Genomic DNA, 13,267 nt, shown 5'->3' with positions numbered 1-13,267 from the left:
CAAGATTCAGGGGAGTAGATTTAGGATGGAGATGAGGAGGAACTGCTTTTGCCAGAAAGTGGTGAATCTGGAATTCTCTGCCCAATAAAGCAGTAGAGGCCACCTCAGTAAATATATTTAAGACAAGGTTGGCTAGATTTTTGCATAGTAGGGGAATTAAGTGTTATGGGGAAAAGGCAGGTAGGTGGAGATGAGTCCATGGTTGGATCAACATGATCTTACTGAATGGCAGAGCAGGTTCAATGGGCCAGATGCCCTACTCCTGCTCCTATTTCTTATATTTTTATGGTTCATTGTGGTCCATTTTTACTCCCCTATTGTGGTTTTCCTGGCATAAATTTAAAATATTAGCTTGTGACATTGATTTCTCTCTATCAAATCCACCACCAATTCACTTGTACCGTGGTTACTATTTACAAAGTTTTTTTTTCCCTGCAGATTGTTGATCAGATTGATTATGCTATTTTTCATTATATCCAAGCAATAGTCAATTTTACATAAAGTGGTTGGGCATCAATTTGTTTGCTGCACTTGGAATTTTTTTTTGTGCATTGAATAGATAAAGTTGAGATTGGGTGATAATTTGTTCTGGAACATGTTCTGAACTTTCTGGAGATTAAGTTGATCTTGGGCAGCAACCCAAAGCAGAGGAGAGTAGTGAAATGTCATCCTGTTTCAACAGGATTCTTGTTCCCATTAAACTGATTCCAATAGCAGTTAGCTAACATGAATTCTCTCAGCCTTGGCCAGTGTGGAAATGTTTGTAATGGGAACTTCTTATGGATTGGCGAAAGTCAAGTTTTATTTACTATCATGTGCACAAGTACGGTGAGATACAAATACAATAAAAAACCGTGCCTGCAGCAGCATCACAGGTACGTCGGTACAGACAACACACAGAGTATAAATGAATCATAATTCATACAGCACAATGAACAGAGAGAGAAAAAAAGAGCTTGCAAAAACAAGACAGTGTGTAAAAAAAAAAGAAAGACACAATCAGAAGTGACCTAAATGTTCCATTGCTAAGGCAGGGGTACAGTTGTGCAGGTCTGTTCAAGAAGCTGGTGGTTGTCTCTCAACCTGGAGGTGTGGGACCTCATTTTGCTCTTTCTTTGCCTGAAGGTAGCAGTGAGAAGAGGGCACAACCCAGATGGTTGGCCAGAGAATTAGTAAATAGATGGGTAAACAGAGTTTCTATTGATTTCCTGTCAGTTAATGCGGCTGGTTTGGAGAACCTGCGAAGAAAACCTGGCATAAATTCTTTATAAGCTTTAGAAATGTTTACCTGAGGAGCTTCTGTGTGTCAGGGAGTGCAGTATTAAAATAATGTCCATCAACAGTAAATCGAAAGACCAGTGTCCAGTGTAGCTGCAGTTGCATATTGTGCTTAATACTATGAATGGGGGACACATTTTGAGGTACTGGAACATGAGAAATGATGTGAAGGAATAAAATAGAGGTTTAAATTCACATTTAAAATAAAAATATGGTAGCAAAGGTTGCTGAAATGCTGTTGTGTCTGAGGTTGCATTTTTGAAGCAATCTGTGAAACATGATTCCAAGTTAAACATAATGGTCATAAAACTGAACAGCAACAGGTGATGAGGAAGCAGCAAAGGATTTTCTATTCCAAGTAATTTTCATTCAGAAAACTAGCTAAACTAGGATGCTTATTGCTTATGACCTTTGCAATCTTGTTAAAGACCCATGTTACTCATATTCTAAAGTAATCTGTTGATTGTAACCTTTTTTATCAAATAACAATGTTCAAGGAACTTTGTGTTGATGTACAACTGTTATAGCTGTACTGTTGTAACAAACTATGTAATTGGTCAGAAATATTGTAGGACTTTAAAGGTAAAAGCCTATTTTTAAAAGCTCTGCTGACATGTGTCTGTCATTTGCAGATCCCAGTTTACCCAACGTTCAAGTAACAAGATTGACCTTGATCTGTACTGCTGCACCTGAGCCCATTTTTATGGATTTAACAGGTAACTATCTTTTTCTGATGTGGTCTTTCAATTTCATTAAGTGAGATGTCATCAGAATGAGATTAACATGGCGAAGTTGCACTTGGCTCCAAATTAACTTGCCATTGCATGCCAGAGACATTAGGTTTGATTTCTTCCAGTGTGATCCCTATGAGCTCTGAAGTGTTATAATATTAATCTGAATTCACTAAAACTTTAATGCTGGGTGATAGACAGATTAAGATTTGGTAAAGTAAAGTGACAAACAGGGTGGTGAGATTGAAAAACAATGTTCAACCTCCATGTACAGTGCTTTTAACACTTGGGCCTTTTATAGAATTAAGGGTGGTCTGCAATTCCAAATATCCATGACGTCAGTCAGCGTACATTGCACTCTGTTTCTATGATTTATAGATCTCCAGACACAAGCAGGGACAACTTCTCTATTTCCAGTTCAGCTAAGTAGTTAGAGAATGCTTTTTGGCAGCCAGGAAAATATAGCAGGTCCTGTTGTTCCCTGAAGCTTGTTGCAGTAGGAGCCTTTGGCTCTTCCAGAGATCCCATCAATTAAGGGTGAGATCTTTGAAAATCCCAGCCTCGGTTATGGTGAACCCCATTTCCTTCCATGAACCTAGGTCACAGTGCTAGTTTTCCTATGCTTGCATCCAGATTTCTGCACTCATTGACTGGTGGGAGGTCAGATTCAGCCGAGATTACAGGAACATTTACGTATATAAGCCCCGGCTATTAAGATGGGTTTGTTCCCCGCGTGCCCAGGATCTCGAAAGGCTCTTCCTGCTTGGGTTTGATAGATACGGAACCTGCTTTCCATTAAAATTGGGTCAAGACTTTCTGCTCCTTCATTAACACTGGTCTTCTACACCCCATGTGTCGGGCATAGCTTCCCATAGCCAGCTCCCACCCTCATGCCGTCCAAAGTTCAACATCTCCTGAGATAGTTACTGTCTGCTTTTTTTAAAATCCAATACTTCATGACCTGTGGTGATTAGAGAAAGGCATCCACAATAATGAATAGCAAAAATATGTGGAAAAAAATGTTATTAAAGCTTGTGACTCTTTAAAATGGCAAGCTGCCTGGGATTCCCAGAAGTGTGTTAATGCTTTTCAATAATCAGGTGGACTGGGGCCAATTTGTTTCTGTGCAGTGTTTGTTTGCATGACAGTAGAACAAAGATGCAGCACCTTGCATATGTCTGGGTATGAGTGTTCAGTGATACACAGGACCAACTCTGATGTTTGTAACCCTTCTATCTACCTTCCAAAATCACCCACTGATGTTTATAGTTCAGGCTCACAGATACTGTCCAAATATCTATACGCTGCCAATACCAACTGCTCAGTACTTGGCACAGCATGGTGATTACTGTGATGTAGAAGAGAGATCTGCAAGTAGAGAGTGACTGAGCAAGAATGGCATATAGGTAACAAGGGCTAAGGAATAAAGGGTGTGCTTTGCTCCAGTGATGGACTTTGATGGAGCAGGCACAATGGGATGTCTGAATCACTGGCAGACTGCGTCAAGTTATCATGATGGGGTCATCCAGCTACAACCTTACAAATGGCTTTGTATAGTTGCATGCTTGTACAGTTTCATACTTACTGGGAGCCAACAGGGATCCAATAGGCTGAAGGGGACCATTTAACCTATTAGATCTGTTAATTCCCAGCAATTCTAGCAGTTCCATTCACCCTCTCCTTATATCTCTGTAGCCCTGCAGGCTATTCCTTCACATCCCTATCAGTTCTACCTTGGTCTTTTTTGTTACTTAAATATAAAGTTCATCAGTTACCCAAATTTTGAAGTGTGGGCACTCTATTTCTGCACGTAAATGAACCAAAACAGTGAAGTAGCTACGATCAGGTGTTTTTTTCGGCTCTCTGGAATTGTGAGTTCGCAGCACTAACAGTTGGCTGCCATGTTGTTCTCCACATTACCACATTTGTACACCCACCCGCCAGGCAACTTGTGGTGTTTCATCTTCCATTGTGCCAAGGAGGTCTCTGATTCCTGCCACGGAAGCTGACATCATTCCTCTGGTTCCTAATGTTCAGTGAAGCACCAAGTGTGACACAACACTCCAGTAGCCCATCCTGCAAGTTGCTAGTATTACAGAGTTCATGATCCCACCAGTGCCACTATCCATTGTGCCAGCTGATAACTCATAGGTCCAGGCTCCTAGTTTTGGGTCAATGGCACAGTCTGACACTTGACCTTCCAGGTACCAAGATTCTCAAGTTGGGCAATACTTTCACACTCCTGGGGTTCTGAAGGGCATTTAAAATAAAAAATATATATATGTTAGCAATCTTTTACTTAGAATTTCCTGATAGTTGCTGTACCATGAGGCATGGAGGTAGAATGGTGACATTGTCTGTACACGAAACTAGAAATGACTTCTTAAGCAAAATGCAGAATACCAGAATGCCTATGTGTCTTGAAGAAAGCTGTCCATATTGTTGTGAATGACGGTGGTCAGGATTTGCTACGTTTTTCTTTAGTGTGTGACAAGAAGATGCACTACAATCTGATCTATAATCTATAATTTAAAGGTCACCCTTAGATAGGCAGAGATTTGTGGTAACATTGAACCACATCATTTGGAAATTCACATAAACTGGATTCTGTAATGATTTGGTTGGCAAAATATGTAGTCTGACTGATTCAGGTTGATGCCCTCAGGGTAGGCACCAATTTTAGAACAAGTGATGATTATTTAAAAATAAAAGATTGCACACTTGAAGCATTTTCTCTTCTGTGAGGGTCATAAATCTTTGAAAGCCCCTTGCTTGAAGAGCAGTGGATATGAAGCCTTTGAATATTTTAGAGGCAGTTAGAGAGAGTTGTACAAGCAAGAGAGTGAAAGGTTACTGGGCATAAGCAAAATGTGGGATGAGGTTGTTATCAGATTAGTCCTGAATTCAATGAAGGGCGGAGCAGGCTTGGGTAGCCAAAAGATCCACTTCTGTTCCTAATTTATGTTTGCGTGCTCATGCTGTTAAATTCATCGCCAAATGCAGCATGTGTGTTCTGTGCAAGTCAAAATGTATTCCGTATCATCTTCCCTTTAAGTGGACCATGCAGCGTAATAAAAATGTCTCAAAGGACTTGACAAGAGTATTACCAAACTTAAAAAAAATGTTGATCCAGGCAGTGGATGTCAAGAAGATTGGCCAAAGAGCTAGGTTTTAAGGTGTGGACCAAATGTAAAGGGCGAGGCAGGGAAGCAACTCCAGAGCTAAGGGCCTTGGCAGCTGAAAGCATTACTGGCAACGCAGGAACAACTACGTTCAGGGATCAAGATGCCGACATCTCTGTCTGGCCAATTACAATCCCTGTGGAAGGGCTGTTGACTCACGAGTCAGCCTCCAACATACAGTTTATTAAAACAATGTGGGGGGAATGAAGAGCTCATTTATTAGCATTATGTAGACATCAATAATAAATTAGCATTGCTAGCTGTTGGTCAGACATCCGTAAAAGAAAAACGTCTTTATCCTATATGGCATTAGTTAAGTTTTAAAGATGCGGGTTTTTTTGATGTTTGTGAACATTTATGTTTGGAGTTTTATTGGAAAAGTTTGTTCCGCGTGAGGATCTGGAAAGAGATGCAATATTATCGTCTATGTTGGATGCAGAATCAGATCCCAGGGACTGAAGGGCAATGATGTGATCCGCTTTATCACCCATCACCTTTCATTAATATATACAAACACAGTGAATTCCGGTTAATTGGGATGCATCAGAACCTGTATATTTTGGCCCAATTAAGCACTGCCCTAGTCAGCCAGAGTTTCATGGCAATAGCTAAAGAAGTATAAAAAGACAAAGAGCAAACACGAGGAAATCTGCAGATGCTGGAAATTCAAACAACAACACACACAAAATGCTGGTGGAACACAGCAGGCCAGGCAGCTTCTATAGGGAGAAGCACTGTCGACGTGCCGAGACCAAGACAAAGTACAGTTTAACTGAGTAACAGGTTGTGTACTTAAATGAAATACAGAACAAATTAGAACATTACCAATACTAGTACAGTACTATAAAACTGTGTATTCGTTCCTAAGAGTTATCGACAGAGGGATTCATCCAATGTGTGCTGTTGTGTTCTCTTGATTGACTGTCAATGAACAAAATCAAAATCAGTGCACACACCTAGTGTAGATAATGGACTATATTCATACAATGCTTTTGATGATTGCATCCTGCAAATCTTCATTTTCATTGTAACATTCAAGATCATTGTTGATATCATCAAATTTTTCATAATTCCTAATTGTTGAAATTTCTTTCACTCCTGGCAGTTTCTGGTATCTACAAACTCAGTGTGCTTACCATTTATTTCCAGTGTTGGTTTTGGAGAGAATGCAAAATTGCAAGAGCCAGATTTTACTAGCCTGATCACTCATCTAGAATTGCTGCCTGTTACTACCTGGTCTGGCTGCAGAGGGACAATCTCACAAGTCCAAAGGCCCAGATTTCAGTAACATGGTCTAAATGGCAAGTGGGCCTTCAGTGCCATGGTGCCAAACTGTTCCCAACCTGTTTTTGCTAGCTGGCAAAACATTCCTCATGCTGGGCAGGATGTAAATCTTGCGAGTGATTTTAATAGCTTTTGTCTTTGGACAGCAGAGACATTTGAAAGCAAATAACAGAAGTAAAACAGTTTTAATAGGTAAAATTTAAAAATAAATAACCATAACACTAATAATTAGGAACATTAAATTACAGCAAAAATTTTTCAGTAACTTAAATTTCCCTTTTCTTCTTAATCTACTGTATAACCTTACTGAACATATTAAAATCAATGGGACCTCCCATATTACACAGATATACCCTGCTGTAGGATCTTAGAAGCAAAATGAAGGGTCTGTTTCACCAGATGACCTCAGGAGTGAAGTGAACTAACAGATTCAGCTTCCAAATCTGAAAACATCAAGAACTTTGACCTTTGACATTGCATGCCTGTGTGCTCACTGGTCTGAACAGCTAACTCAACTTTGGAACCAATACACAGCAAGAGCCACTGATTAACATCTCATTACTATTACTTTTACATCTGAATAACAGCTATTAAAATCAGAACCGAAATGTATTAAAGGTAAATATTGAAGTCTTTTCAGAGCATAGCTTTTGTTAAGGTATACTGACAATAAGCTTGTGATTCAACACTGAATATAAACCTGATCTTAGTTTGAACCTAAGAGCAGCTTGGATTTTATTTTGCATTTACAGCTATTAACTTAATGAACTTCAGTGTTGGCAGTAGCAATCAATTCAGGAATGATTCTAAATGAGATTGAATTGGATCAATGACTCCAGCTGTGGATGAAATGTAGCACCCTGAATTTCCTTCACTTTCAAGCACTAGTAATCATTTCCTGAACTTTGAAAGATTTCCACTTGGGAGGGAAGGAGATGAAAATTAATGCATCATTGTGCCAGTGAATAGCAACACTCTCTTTGTTTTCTTTTTAATTTATTCTTCCAAAAGACAATTCATGGGACTAGGACTTAATGTCTGCCTTTACTTTGTTTGCCATTGTCTTTAAAATGAATGAAATAAAATAAACAATCCATTGTGAACTGTTAAGAGTCAACTACTGTGATAGGTCTGGAGTTATATTTAGCCAAGACTAAGTAAAGACAGCACATTTTCTGTCATAGTAAACCAAATAGGTTCTTCCAACAAGGTGGCAGTATTTATCTGGTCACTGGTATTAGTTTTTTAAAATTTCTGTAAATACTTAATTGATTGAATTTAAATCCCCAGCAAGCAAGATGGAATTTAAACTCAGGTCTTGTGATCAATAGCTCATGCTTTTCACTCTGCGTCAAATAATGTAATCATAAAGCTCTTGTATCCCTGTGATGTTAGCACATGACAGGTTTGTAATTTAATGCTTTATGTATTGATCTTTTTCTTGAAAAAAGGGCAATAAATTGTGTGGGAAAGAGAAGTAGATGTTGGGTCCATATATTTGTGGCCCATTTCTATCCCACATCACTATTTAATCTTAAGTAGGTCTATTTTATGGACTTTACAGGCTTTTAAGTCTGTAAAGTTAAGCACACAAAGAGATGTTTCATTCTTTCATTTCTACCCTTTGCATTTTCATCAATAATGTATTTAATTTGCCATCTGGCACCCGACTGGTATCTTCCGGGCTGAAGGAAGAAAGAGTTGCAGTATTTTGCCGGCAACTTTTTTGTGACAGAAACTTCTGAAGCTAAACATTGAACAAGTGTGCGTTTGACTTTGAGGATGTTGCATGCCAACTCTACTTCAGACCTGAACCAAAATGGTTCTATTCCTGTATCACCCATTTATGTATAACCAAAGGCAGAAAACCATTTAAGTCAATGCGTTTAGATTCTATACATCAACCCATTATGCTAACTACATTTGAGTGACTATAGCAAACCAGAGGATGGCCACTTGCCAACAAATAAAATCCACAGATTGCATGGCTGATGGTTCTGATGGATGTTCCACATGCGGCAATACGTATCCAGTGAAAGCAGGACTAGCACACAATCTCTGATTGCTGATCAGGCTTGAGCCACTTCTGGAAGGTTGCTACAGTAATCGGGAGAAAAAGAAGAGAGAAATTGCCTTTCAACTCTCGAGAGAGCATAGGCCATCAGCTTTTTTTTTGCTGTTGATGTTTCTGTAGCAGGCAACTTCTTTTTTACAAGTTGCTAGCTCAACACTCAACCCAGCACAAATGGAAAGTGTGCACAGGAGCCAGCTGGATTTGAACCCGGGACCTTCCACCCCAAGGTCCAGCACTGATGCTACAATGCCACCAGTCAGCCACAGTAATCAGGAGACTGGAACACAGATTTTCCCGGTGGTCTTCTACATGGGAACCTCTGGCCCATATGTAATTATAGCTCTAGACACAAAAATACACTGAGCTCATGAGAGGCAGGAAAACAAGGAAGAAATGGAGCTGAAAGAGGAGGAAACGGAAGAAGGAAGTGGCAATCTAACAGCCCATCTCTGCCAAACTAATCCTTAAGATCATCTTAATACATTACAAGTAACTACAAACCCAGCTCCCTGCTCAACTCATGTACCTTCCCTCTCCCTTCAATTATCACATTAGCTGTTTGACCATGATACAAAAGCAAGTGTCCCCAGCAAATAATTATTCCAAGACATTTTTGTAAATGAGAGTTACCATATTGCAAAGATAAGCCATCTCTTCTTCCATTCTGTGAGTGCCTGTATCCTGGCAGATTTCCCCGATGTTTATTGGGATGCAGTCGGAGACAGAGGACATCTTCAAGCAGCTCTGAGCTGTGAAGGCCTGGTTTTGGCCAGCACCTCTTTGCCACATGCAAGCTAGACTAGCTGGTATGCAAAACCACTGGTATAGGATACCAAGTTCCTGTCGTGGGCGTACCGCCTCTGTTACGTACCCCGTATCTGGGTCACTTACCAGCAAAGATAGAGAGGTCCGTTGAAGTCTGATGGTACTATTTTTAATGGTATTTATTGATAAAAATACACAAAAATAATATCAATGCAAACATACATATAATATACGTCGTCAGTACTAAATCTAAAAGCGCGGGTATAATAATAATCAATAAGAAATAGCTCTATCGTTGTCTAGGGGAAATGTATTGTCCAATGGAAATATAAGAGTCACTTTAGTTCATTCAAACTGCAGCTTTTGGTTGGAGAGAAAGACGGAGGTTTAACTTGCCCATTCCTTTTATGATGTCAATCCTTTGAGAGTCATTGGGGGCTGATTTCCCCTTTGTTGTTAGCTAAAGCCATGCTTCCGTGGTAAAGGCCCACCAATTCCGAGGCAAATGGAAAAGGACGCATGTGGGCTTTTCCACCGGCTTTCACTATTATGCTGTTACAGGAGTTCTAGCATTTCTTCTGGTGCGTCTGCAGGGGCTGTTCCCCAGACCCTCTTTTATCCTGACTCACAGGGTCTCAGATGTCCATCAGGTTGGGATGATGCAATCCCTCCACCAGCCCTCCTCGGTTCATTGCCTGGGGGCTTCGATGAATCGTACAGTATTCAATACACAATTCCGTCTCCAAAAGACAATGACCTGTTTCGTGACTTTGTATCGCTGGGGCCAGGACATTTTAAACGTCTCTCTCTCATTTCCTGGGTCTCCTGACCTGACTTAATAACAATCTTGTGATTCTCAAAAAGGAGGGGGGGAGCACAGACGTAACACCCCCTTTCTTCAACGCGTTTTTTACCATCGGAAAAAAACGAAGTAATACAGAGTCTTACAGGATTTTAGAATCTAACACCATACAGAAGTTTTTTTTTTACAGGGTAATACAGTTATACATTCAATTCAGTATCTAGATGGTTACCGATTACATTGTCACTTCCTTTAATATCTTAACATTTTGTACCTTACTAAAGTCTTGTGGCATCAGACTCCAATTTAATAACCACCTATTTGTAGGTCTTATTTTTCTTTAGCAAACAAAAACTAAAGTGTTGTGATCTTAGCTTACGGGTATATTACAAAAGTTCATGCAAATACTAATCTTTATGTTGCTTTCAAACTTAATAGGCAGGCTTCCATGGGGTTGTCTTTATTATTCACATGCTTTGTCGAAATCCCGTAAAACCGGCTTTTGCTATTTAAAAATGGCGTCCCCATTAACCCTCACCTCTTTTCCGGTTAATTCCCACGTGGGGAGCTTGGGCACCCTGACGAAATAGGCTTTCATCCGCTCCTTCCATAGGAGTTGTTTTATCAACAATGTGTCCCAAACTTAGACCATCTTCTGAATTTCCACCCAATTCTTTAATTTTACGCAAGTTGCTAGTTTTCTCTTCAGGACCCTTCAGGCTATTAGTTTTCAGTTCAACCTCTTTGTTCAAACAGCATTTCAAATTCTGCCTTTTCACACCACACTCTGGAATAACAATAACGTGTGGGGCCCCGTTACCCTCCAACTCAATCTGTAATTGATTCACAGGCTTTGTGGTACCACGCCATTGTCTCTGTAGCCTGATTGCTGCTTTTGATATCAGTCCAGCCTTTAAATTTTCTTCATTCAATTTGGGAACTACATATTTCCCTTCTCCTTCAATAATAATATTCATCTCCCCACTTTTGATCTCCGCACTAACTTTTAACACACCTTCGAGCACAAACACCTGGGAACTCTTACTTCCCACTATTACCAAGGTTAACCCTTTTTCCACTGAACCAAGTCTATCTGACCCACAAGGACTGCATTCTTTTTTGACTGAGTCAAATACCTCAGACTTTTTCTGAACTTCATTACTAGGTTCAGTACCACGTGCATCCACATCCTGGACACACTCAAATGGGACATTTGCCTCTTCCAGGCTTTAAATACCCGTACCCAGTACAAATTCTAAATTCCCCTGATTCTCCCAGCTACTCTCTGGGCACTCCCTTCCAGAGTAAACTCAACCCCGCGGGCTGAAACAACCTCATCTGCCAACCCAGCAGACTTCTTCAAGTTAAGGGCACCCTTTTCATCTAGGACTGCCCTCATTTCATTATCGGGAACACCTTTAGAATTTTCAACTTCTTCAAACAGTTCTGCCAAACCAGACAGATCATCCATGTCCAACTCCAGACCTTTTAACAGCTCTATCTGTTTCTCATCTTTATTTCCTGCCTGTAGAACTTTTCTCCTCACTAAGGGCAGGTCTACCCACTCTCCCTTACTCTCTTTCACTTTCCTATTCTCCGTTTTCCCACCTTCCTGGTACAGGGTCGGTAAAAACGTCTCGGCCAAATCGATACTGGCCTGATTTAAACTGCTCTCTGTCTCAGCTGCCTTTCTCGACATGCTGTGAGTGACCGCGCATGCGGGATAGATCTTGGAATCTAGGGGCGGAGCCTCAACACTCACAGGCTGTCTTGTCAGCGTCATTGCTGCCCAAACCTTACCACCGGCTAAATCATTACCCAGAAGGACGTCCACGTCAGTTCTCAGGAATTCTGATCGCACCCCAATTCAACTGGTCCAGAGACTAGCTCACAATTCATAATGACCCTATGCAAGGGCACCATTTCCGTCCCTTTTCCTATTCCTTTCACAGCTACCATTCCCGTCTTGCGACCAAAATCTAGTACCTTACTGCTGATCAATGATAGTTCAGCCCCCGTGTCTCTCCAGATCCGTACTGGAACTGGTGTATCTCCCTCCCTCACAGACACGGTTCCGTTTGACATACAAGTCTCAGACCCTTCTCGTACTCTGTCTACCTGGGGCTCTCTTGTTGATTTACTGATTACCACGGCACATCCGATAGGGACCGCGGCTTTCCCTTTTCCTGTCTCCTTCCTCGGAGCAAAGCACCTAGATGCAATATGTCCCCCCTTTCCACAATTAAAACAGGTCAAGCCCGGAAATCTCCAGCCGTCTTGCCTCTCCTCCTCAATCTTACCACTAGCTCCCGGCAGGACCTCTGCCTCAGCCAGCGGGCTTTCTCTACCATTCCCATGGTCTTTCTGGTAACTGTTATTCGAGGAAAACTTTGTCTTGTGGGTTAGGGCATATTCATCTGCGAACCTAGCAAATTCGGAGATGGACTTAATCGGCTTCTCATTCAAATACATCCGGATATAATCCGAAACACAACCTTTAAATTCCTCAATCAGAATTAACTCCAAGACGCCAAACATCTTCGTCCACTATTTCTACTGCACACCAACGATCCAAGAGCACACCCTTCTCATAGGCAAACTCGGTATACGTCTGATTCCACCCTTTCTTTGAATTTCTGAACTTTTGTCTATACGCTTCAGGTACTAATTCATAACTCCGGAGAATGGCCGCTTTCACTTTGTCATAACTCTCCGCTTCTTCCTCCTCCATGGACAATGCCGTATATGTTCGTTGTGCCTTCCCTTTTAACACACTTTGTAACAGCGCCACCCACTGATCTCTGGGCCACTTCTGATTCACTGCCACCTTCTCAAAAAGCAAGAAATAACTATCAACATCCGTCTCCTCAAACGGAGGTACTAACCTCAACTCCCGACTAACATTAAACCGCTCCTCTCGGTCTGACCCTGGATCTCTTCGCTCTTGCCTTAACTTCTCCATCTCCAAGGCATGTTTCCTCTGTTTCTCTGCCTCCTCATACTCTCTCTCCTTCTCAGCTCTTTCCTTTTCTTTCTCAGCTCTCTCTCTCTCTCCTTCTCGGCTGCTTCCAGCTGTTTTAACTGAATTTCATGCTCCCTTTGTTTCTCAGCCCTGTCTTGCTCCCTTTTCACCTCTAACTCCTTTAGCTGG

General features: G+C 41.1%; 1 protein-coding gene across 2 annotated transcripts in view; it reads left to right on the top strand.

The window, feature by feature from the left end:
* Positions 1 to 13,267, top strand: part of arhgdig (Rho GDP dissociation inhibitor (GDI) gamma) — a 105,576-nt gene that overhangs the window by 78,167 nt on the left and 14,142 nt on the right. For both annotated transcript variants that reach the window (XM_073060566.1, XM_073060565.1), the window contains exon 3: positions 1,911 to 1,994. In XM_073060566.1, coding sequence (XP_072916667.1) covers positions 1,911 to 1,994 — 84 coding nt within the window. The remainder of the gene's footprint in view (positions 1 to 1,910; positions 1,995 to 13,267) is intronic.

Source organism: Hemitrygon akajei, chromosome 11 (assembly GCF_048418815.1).
Source record: "Hemitrygon akajei chromosome 11, sHemAka1.3, whole genome shotgun sequence".
NCBI classification, from domain to species: Eukaryota; Metazoa; Chordata; class Chondrichthyes; order Myliobatiformes; family Dasyatidae; genus Hemitrygon; species Hemitrygon akajei.
Note: the sequence above shows the minus strand (reverse complement) of the source record. Positions and strands in the feature narration are given on the sequence as shown.